The sequence below is a fragment of the Venturia canescens genome, chromosome 6 (genome assembly GCF_019457755.1).
Source record: "Venturia canescens isolate UGA chromosome 6, ASM1945775v1, whole genome shotgun sequence".
NCBI lineage: Eukaryota > Metazoa > Arthropoda > Insecta > Hymenoptera > Ichneumonidae > Venturia > Venturia canescens.
This window is the reverse complement of record NC_057426.1, coordinates 15,345,302-15,354,887: the sequence shown is the minus strand read 5'-3', so window position 1 is coordinate 15,354,887 and position 9,586 is coordinate 15,345,302. Positions and strand designations below refer to the sequence as shown.

At 35.1% G+C, this 9,586-nt stretch overlaps 1 protein-coding gene across 1 annotated transcript; it reads right to left on the bottom strand.

Annotated features, from left to right (window-relative positions):
* LOC122412123 (acidic mammalian chitinase-like) lies at positions 1 to 2,096 on the bottom strand. The gene is made up of 5 exons (XM_043421445.1): positions 1,713 to 2,096; positions 1,411 to 1,474; positions 628 to 1,292; positions 261 to 553; positions 1 to 166 (listed from the first exon to the last, which is right to left on the bottom strand). Exons 1-5 carry the CDS (start codon positions 1,815 to 1,817, stop codon positions 10 to 12), a joined length of 1,284 nt encoding a protein of 427 aa, XP_043277380.1. The 5' UTR covers positions 1,818 to 2,096; the 3' UTR covers positions 1 to 9.
* Between the last annotated feature and the right edge of the window lie 7,490 nt (positions 2,097 to 9,586).

Below are 9,586 nucleotides of genomic sequence, written 5' to 3'. Positions count from 1 at the left end.
TGAAAATGATTATCCGTCAAATCCATGATCAAGAATGTGTTTTAATCTTCCAATCAAAGGATATTTCGCGCCGCAGTTACCTCTGAAATCATCAGTATCGATAGACCATATCAAAACACCTCCGAGATCTAGACGATTAACGTATGCAGCTTTTTCTCCCACAGACCTGTGGAAAATTTTCCATCTCCGATTGACACATCCATATATAATATAAATACGCTTGTTGTTTCAACATTATTTTTAGAATTTCATGCACTTACTGAGGATCATCGTAACCAATCCACTGGTCTCCACTGTATAAGTAAGGTCCTATTCTCTCTTCGTCGAAATGACGAATCCAACCAGCTTTCTCTATTTTTGTACAGATCTCATTGTAACCGAGCGTTCCAGCATTTCCCGTATAAGGGCCCGGCTCTCCAGGTCCCTTGGTCGGAGCACCAACACCGTTTCGGTTGACGTCAGATAGCGTGAAAGTTTGACCGTACGAAGGGACCCCGAGAATAAGCTTCTCGGTTGATACACCTTTAGACAGCCAGTATTTGATGGAAGCGTCCTAACGAACGAGTTGAGGGACAAGAATTTAATTTTATCTGGAAATAAAATCAGGATGATTGGAAAGTTACTTACTACTGTTATTTCTCTGTCATATGCAGAGTCGGTGGAACCTTGATAAAGCGGAGCAATGAGGCCTGTACGAGAATCCCAATTACCATGAAGATCATAAGTCAGGACATTGATAAAGTCAAGATATTTCCAAATTTCTTCGATATTGTATGACTTCGTGGCCGACGACTTAGCAGCAGCGACCCCGGCACTGAGGAGAAGGTTTTCTTTGTCAAATGCTATTCTCAATTCCTTCAGGAGCAAAACAAAGTTCTTAACGTCTTCAAGTTTGCCTCCGCGTTGATTCGGGTATTCCCAGTTGATGTCGAGCCCATCAAAACTGTATCGCTTTAAAAATTTAACGGCGCTGTTGACGAATATTTCACGGGAATTAGGAGACGACGCCATTATTGAATATTTCCTAGAACCTTCGTTCCACCCACCGATTCCCACCATGGTCTTTACACCTGGATTTTTGTTCCGTAGATGATTAAATTTTGCAAAACCATCTTGACCTCCTCCGTCGGGGAGCGCTTGCCACGGATCAAGAATCTTTACTTGATTATTCTCAAGACCCACGAAGGCGTAAATATAGTGAGTGCACAGCGTCGCATTAATGTCTTCTATCGCAAATCGTCCAACTCCAGGTCGATAAACTGACCAACTTGCAAAGTAACAAACTACTTTTTCTGAATAGAGAATGATTTTTTTATTAATTTCCTCCCCAAAGTTCACCTTATCGAAAATTTCAAAATTGTTTAATATATCCAATTATTATGATTTTTTTTATTTTTTATTATAACTTACTGTCTCCTGCACTCGTCGCCATCGCGATAAGATAAGCAAAAACTATCAAATTCAGCCATTGCATCTACAAATTGAAAACACATTGATGTTATTCATAAAATATGAGTTTTTCGATTCAGATACGGAAAAATTTTTTTTACTGTAAAATTTGGCTGATCGATGTAGAAAACAAGGAACAATATGAAACTATATTTTCAGTGGTAAATTTGTTCATGAATGAAACTGATTGGTAAGCTTTTACGTTAACGAATCTCAAATAATTTTCTTTTATTTTTAAATTCAATATCGTAAATATTCATTACCGTTAGAAATTCCAAGAAGCCAAGAAAATGGCACCGCAACAAAGAACAGATAGTTCGCTGGTTGAGCGACAGTTTTGAATGATCGTTGAGGATGTGCTGGGCCATTTTATACCTTAAAAACTTTATCGATTATAATGATTTTTATTGCTGATATTAAAGTTTCGAAGTGACGGATTGGAAAATTCTAATCAAGAAATCAACCGGTTTGAAGTGTTTTTTTGGTAGGCGTTCGTTGAAGAGCTGATATCAAACGTTCACCTCGATAACGCAAAAAAATGATATCAGCCTTCGTTTTTGAGCGCGAAAAATTATGTAACGGCGACAAAATTTAGTATTAGAAAACGTGAACATTAGGCTGATGAAAATAAATCGATATTTCTTTTTTCTTGGAGCTTTTCTTGGAGAAATTTTGTGAAAACATTCATTACGATAAGTCTACAGTTGCTCAGTTTTGGATGCGATTAAGTATAGTACCTGCCAACATCATGTAAACCTACAGAATTTCTGAATGTTATGTGCACTATGTCATTTTAATGTAACATCATGACTTCTAACAACTTTTCACTCTAATACTATAGATTTGGATCATTGAAATACAGCAAAAATCTGCAAACTATAAAATTTATATACTGTGCCATTTATTTTACTTTTTGACTCTCACTGCAACATAAATATGAAGTGAAAAATTCATTAGAAAAGTCTTCAGTTGCTCATTTATGCTTTGAAATTTGATTTGAAATTGCTGTCTTCCAAACTCATTGCGCAGATACATTGAATCGCAGCAGATACCTGCGAACTTTGGAATTTCTGTGTATAAATATATGTGCTAAGTATCACCCCTTATCTTTGATGATGGTAATATGTAATGGAACTTGATTCAGCAAGTTTTAAAGTGTTTCTTTTCAAATAGTATTGAAATTTGTATTACTGTGGTATGGAGCAAAAACCTTCAAACTTTCATATTTTTGTGTCGCAGCATGTGTGCCAATACTGCGGTATGGAGCGAATACCTTCAAACTTTCATATTTTTGTGTCGCAGCATGTGTGCCAATCATTTAAATTTTTTACTCCAACCGTAACATGTAATCTCAAAAATTCATCCCAAAAGTTTTCAGCTTTACTAATTAACTTAATTTTCCTTTTTCTAAATTCTGTGCTAAATTTCTAAATTTCTAAATTTATTTCTAAATTATCAAACAACTATCAAACTGTAGATAATTGGATCTCAGCGGCCACTTGCAAACTTTGGAAATATATTTCGTCGGGGGTACGTTTTGTATGACACGAAAATGTCTAGATTCAGAAAGCAAAAGCGACATTTAAAAATAGCCAATTCTGTTGGATCTGTTGTGTCTTGAATTTGATCTGTCTTTCCTCTTTTCCTTTCTTTTTTTTAACGTTATAAGCCGAAAATCATATATCAGCCCGCAACACGCATTGCTCCATGCTCTTGAGTTCCCAATGGACAAAACATTATAGAAGACAAGGGGAAAAATCACCAAAGTCCAAGAACAAACCTCCATCGAAATATTTACAGTACAATTTTGACGAAAAATAGGTCTTTTTTCGTGGAAACCAACGTTGTAAGCCGAAAATCATATCCCAGCCTCCAACCCGCTTTCGACCGTGCTCTTTGGTTCCCAATTGACAAAACATATTAGAGTACAAGGAAAAAAATCGCCAAAGTCCAAGAACAGACCTGTGACGAAATATTTCCAGTTCAATTTTTACGAAAAATAGGTCTTTTTTCGTGGAAACCAACGTTATAAGCCGAAAATCATATCCCGGCCTCCAACCCGCTTGCGACCGTGCTCTTGAGTTCCTAATTGACAAAACATATTAGAGTACAAGGAAAAAAATCGCCAAAGTCCAAGAACAGACCTGTGACGAAATATTTGCAGTACATTTTTGACGAAAAATAGGTCTTTTTTCGTGGAAACTAACGATATAAGTCGAAAATCATACCGCAGCCTCCAACCCGCTTTCGACCGTGCTCTTTGATTCCTAATTGATAAAACATATTAGAGTACATGGAAAAAAATCGCCAAAGTCCAAGGACAGACCTGTGACGAAATATTTTTAGTACTATTTTGACGAAAAATAAGTCTTTTTTTCGTGAAAACCAATGTTATAAGCCGAAAATCATAAATAATTCATAGAAATTTAAACTAAAATCCTATAGTCAACTGAACATAAATAAGGAACTTTTGAGAAAAAAGACGTGATATCAAACCATAAACTTCCGCCCCTAGGAAAAAAAAGGTTGGGACAAGTACATTGATGGTCCCTCGTTTGCTGATAATTTCATCCATAAAAAAACTTAAAAAAAAAATTTCTTTAAAAATTGTCAAAAAAAATATTTTATAAAAAAAATCACAGTACAATTCGAAAAAAATTTCATAAATCTTGAAAAAATATTATGTTTAAAAAAAAACTATTCTGTATCTATTTTTTAAAGTATCAAAAGAATCAAATAACAAGTAAAAATTAAAAAACCGAAAAATCGCGCTTGAAATCATTTTGGAAACCGATGTCTCGTTCTTCTTATTTGATTCGAACAGCTAAATCAATTAAAAAAAATTTCCATCTAATTTACGTGCAGCATTAAAATTTATTATATCAATTCGTGGCCAAGTATTTTCTAATCAATTGAAACAAGTTACCATCTGAGTTACGTGCAGCACTAAAATTTATGATATCAATCGAAGGACAAGTAATTTATAAGTAACTCCAAAGTTTGACATTATTAAATTGGTTTAAGAAGCTTTTAAATCCAAAAAAAATCACATGCAAGCTAGTCATTTCTTACTCTATGGTGGCAGAGACTTATAAGAAAATCGATTCTTTTCAGACTTTCAGGAGCTGCTGATATTATTCACAATATTCTACGTCGATTGGATTGGTACAAATTATGTTTGATAGAAAATTTTGACTGAAAATAGATCTTTACGAGAACCCATCGGAATCGCGGAAAAGCGATGACAATGAACAGCTAATTCACGCGTCACACTCTACTTTATGAAAAGGGATTCTGAACGACTATATTCATTTTATCAGTCTGGTCACTTTATTTTTGGCCTTTGCATTGACTTTATCTGGAAGGATAAATGTATGTTATTCGTTCGGATTTGTAGCAGTATAGTGCTGTTTTGATAATAGTGCTTGGAAATAATATGACATTTCCATAACATATTTCCGAATGAATAACATAACCTTATTCGTACGGTTTGCGGATGACTAGACACAACTTTTCAAAAAACACGTAGGCAATATCGATTCAAGGGTAAAAATCCTCATGTGGGTAAATCTCTCCTCGCTGAGACAAATGAAGCGCGTGCAGTTTTGACAGCGCAGAAATGTTATACTTTCGGCACTAAAATCGGTGCCGAAAGTACGTACTTTCGACCGACTGTAAAGAAAAATTGTTTAATCAAATAAAAATCAGGGCTTTTCTAGAACTGATGGAGCACAAATATTCATGCAGAAGGAATTTAGAGAGTTAAGAGTTATCTTCAAGTAATTTTCTCTTAATTGCACTAATCAAGAGACTCGGTAGAGTCTCGGGACAAGTACATTGACAGTCCTGTCGTCTGCTGGCCCGAGGCTCTTGCCGTGACTATACTTTCTCTGAATTCAACGATTCGCGGTGGTGGGGGTAAAATTGGCATGTGATTTTCTTTAATTGCGAAGCTCATGAGTTATGTACGGCTTTGAAAATTGAACTTTAAGCTAATTAAGAAGTTCTCTGTCCAATGAGCCCAAAATCAGCATTCTCGGTGGCGTATTTGCTGAGAAAAAACTTTGCACGGGCTCAAGATTATGCAAAAGTTACTGACACATCACGAGTTCGACGTATACGTATACGCATTTTGACGTAGCTAGTGGTAGTAGAGTTGTGCCTCTACGCATTCTGATTGGCTCAACGATGTCGGCTCCTCCAGCTGCTAAGCCGACCGCGGGTGGGGCTCAAGAGTTAGAAGGCCTAAAATAGCGAACAGGCATTCTGTATATCTATATATGCGTTATACAGAATGCGGCACGTCTACGGTTTCCGGAGCGCCAAGATTTAACGGTTGATTCTGAATATTTGGGCTAAAATAAGAAGATTTTCAAGAATAAAAAATTTGCCGTTTCGGCCTCCTTAAGGAGTTATGCGCACTTTTAGTTGTAATATATAATACTCGAAACTTGACGGAAAATTTTTTTCCTGACGTGGATCCTTGTTTTATCACAAAAAATGTAAACTGAATTAGGAGCTTTTCAAGTGGGGAACGTAACATTCCGGGGATACGAGATGATTTTTGTAAATTTCTCCTTGATAAGTTGAGATTAAGAAATTATTACGCGGAATACCGGACGTGATTTAGGCAGTATTGCGATATCTGTGCCCCCAAGTTGACGATGCAGCCTTTATATTTTGACCAAAATAATACTTTTTTCAAGAATGCCTAAATTTGAAATACGATCTTTAAGAGGGTGAAACGGGGGTTTGAACGAAATGAAGCATTATTATAATATTCGTGATCTCCTATTCTAACTATGCAGTCAACATATTTGACTATGTCACGTCCCGCGTGTGATTTCAATATACGCGGTTCGTGACGACGGCCTCCTCCGACAACTGCGCGACTTGACAACGGAGCGTCCTTGAGTGCGACCTCTGTGCGTTGCCTCGTGTCGCCGCTGACCGGAAGCCCTCGGAATCCGCCCGATCAGCATCGCCTGATCGCGAGTTCGAGGGACCTATCCATGGGAACGACTAAAGTGCTGAGATGCTGAAAACCCCGTCACGACGATCGCTTTCGAGCTCTCGTCGCCGTGGCGAGGATTTTTGTACATCAGTTCCGTTTGATCTTCACTGGCACTCGGTCGTCCACGTGGATAACTCCGTAGGTTAGCAACTCGCGGCGGTTTAGTAAATCCTGAAAAATGGTGAAACTGCATAGAGGACCCGTAAGCCTAACCTCCGACAACAAACGCGAAGTGAGCAACACACTGCCCCTTGCCTCACGGACGTTCTTTTGCCGAGTCTTGCAGACTTTTGCGTGCACCCTTTTGTTAAGTTTATTTCTCAATTTGTTATTCTTCATAAACCCAAGTTAATTCTGTGCGTGTGTGTGAACCGCGCGTCAAACGAAGGCGCGGTTATTGTGTGCGGAGCGGAACGAGAGAATTGTTCCCGTTCGTGTGATGTAAACCTTTTTGTATCTTTCCTTTTCGCATACTTTTCACATCTATTTCTGTTCTCGTCAAACCTTCTATTTCCATGTCAATAAATCTGATTTCCCGGTTAATAATTATTTGAGCGACCCAATCTCCTGCTTCGGGGCCCGTACGGGACCATATAAGCACCCTTTCGTTATCTCTTAAATTATTTCGATTACTTAATCACTTCAATATTGCAATATTTCGGTTATTCCCATAATTATCCAATTATTTTCATTTCATTTAGACCAAACAAAATATCTACTAAATATTTCACATTTCAAAAATCCTGCACTTTGTGTAGGTTGGTGGCAGCGAAAACTAAGTAAATTTCCCAATTACGTCGTCCCTTCTGGACGTAACAACTAAAAACAAAGTAATTATGCAAAAGTAGGGCTCCACCTATAATGGAGTGAATTTAAAAAATTTTTTTTTTATCAATGGGCAACATGTTAACAAGCAACGTTAAGGTGACGGAGGTTGAAATTTAATAATGAAAATTTATTTATTAGTTCAAAGAGGATATTTCAAAAGGATATTTGAAGAACAAATTCGTTCTTCAAAGTTCACCAAAAAAACTGTCACTTTTCGTGACGTTTTCTTTTTCCTCACTTTCAATTATTTTTTTAAAAAGGAATTGTTCCTTTTATCATTGCTTTTTACAATATGAACATATCATAATTCGAATACGTCATCTCTTTCATGTTTCGTCCACACAGAATTATGGATCTGTAACATTTTTGGATGTGTGTGCATAACCGTTGGGTGGGTCCACGACATCTTTGGTTGTACGTGGAAGAACTCAATACTTTTTCTTTCTCTGATTAAACTTTGGTGGTTACATGCAGAATTTAAAAATGCTGTGTATCGACATGTGTACATTCACTATGCATCTCTGAGTATGATAATATAAATAAAAAAACAGTGCTTCAAAATTTCATTGGAAGCCCATTTTTTAATGAAATAAAAATTTCTAATTTTACAATACAATATATATATCTAAACATTGCCAATGCTGTTAGACTTGGTGAGCATTAGCTGTTATTTTCTCTCACTCTTTTTCTGTCACATTTTCAGGAAAATCAACAAAAACATTTGGTTTCTTGAAAAGCTTTTATATCTTTTTTATTCTCAATAATTTCTTAAAAAAATTGAAAACACAGTTTATAAATAAGGGGGAAAAATTTCATGATGGTTATAAACCTTACGAAAAAAGATTTTAAATTCACAAAATTGTGGAATTATTCGAAAACATTGAAATATAAAGGGAATCATTTCAAACATTCGAAGAATATTAAACCGTTATAAATTGCATAAAACTTAACGAAAATCATCTAAGACATTTTTTTTAAACATCACAAAAAAATTCAAAAATTTTCAAAAACCTCATTGGAAAATATTTTTGTATCGTTTAGAATTACCACAGAAAAAAAATTTCGTATCAAACTATAAAAATTCCCTCCGGGGAAAAAACGATTCGGCCAAGTATATTGATGATCGCCCATTTTCGGATTAAATCTCAAAAAATGTAAACAAAAATTCTCACACCTCGTAATTAAAATTATTTCAAACCCTGAGAAAATATCAAATATATTGCTATCCTTCAGCATTAGTGGATAATATTGTCTTCTAATGTACCGATCATTCCGTATTTTCAACGTTAATGAGAGTTTTCAATCAAATTTCAAACATTGGACACACAAAATAAACATCCGTGGTTTAAATTATTGACCATAATTATTTGTCATTATACGGCTTCCAATTTATTATTTAAAGAGAATGAGATCAACATTACGAAAATTTAATTTCAACATATATAACAGAGTAATCCTCGATAGATCAACCAATGTTTCAATTTCGCATTTCACACTCCGTTGATTTTTGTTCTTGAGATAATCAATAGCAAGTTAAATGAGATAAAAAAGAATATTGTACTATTAAGACTTTATGGAAAATGTTGAAATTTTTACCTACTATGAGACAATTTTTTTTCTGAATTTTCCAAAACAAATTGGTTAGAAGGTACAAGAATATATCGATTTGACGAGTACTTTTGTCTCGCATGTGAACATTTTTAAAAAAATTGCTCAATCGAATTTTCAATTTTCTGATAGCAGAGTATATAGTTCTTATTTTTATTTTTCGAAATTAGCGTGATTGTAGTTAGTTCAGCTTAATTTAATCCACAAAACAAGATTTGAGAACTTTTGAGAAAAAGGCGTTATATAAAATCTCGAAAATTCCCTTGGAGAAAAAAAGGTTGGGACAAGTACATAGATAGTCCCTAGTTTCATAATCATATCATGAAAAATTAAAAACAAAATTCAAAAAAAAAATTATGAAACCAACTGCAAATGATATCAATACAACAATTCGAAAAAAAATCACAAATCATGAAGAAGTATTATATTTTAAAAAATACAAAGTTGGAAGACATTTTTTAAAGTGTCAAAAAAATCAAATGAAACGCGAGAATAAAAAATCGAAAAATCACGCTTGAAATCATTTTGGAAACCGATGACTCATTCTTCTTATCTTATTCTAACAACTAAATCAATTACAAAAAAAATCCATCTAAGTTACGTGCAGTATTAAAATTTAGGATATCAATTCGAGGCCAAATATTCAATGGTAATTCGGAATATTCATTTCCACAGGACCCATCAGGA

What these genes read in the sequence shown, in the direction of transcription:
- LOC122412123 (XM_043421445.1), bottom strand. Translation starts at nt 1,817, where the DNA reads ATGGCCCAGCACATCCTCAACGATCATTCAAAACTGTCGCTCAACCAG. An exon ending in GGCGACGAGTGCAGGAGACA is followed by an intron (nt 1,293 to 1,410) that starts GTAAGTTATAAT and finishes TTCTCTATTCAG; the next exon opens with AAAAAGTAGTTTGTTACTTT. An exon ending in ATGACAGAGAAATAACAGTA is followed by an intron (nt 554 to 627) that starts GTAAGTAACTTT and finishes CTCGTTCGTTAG; the next exon opens with GACGCTTCCATCAAATACTG.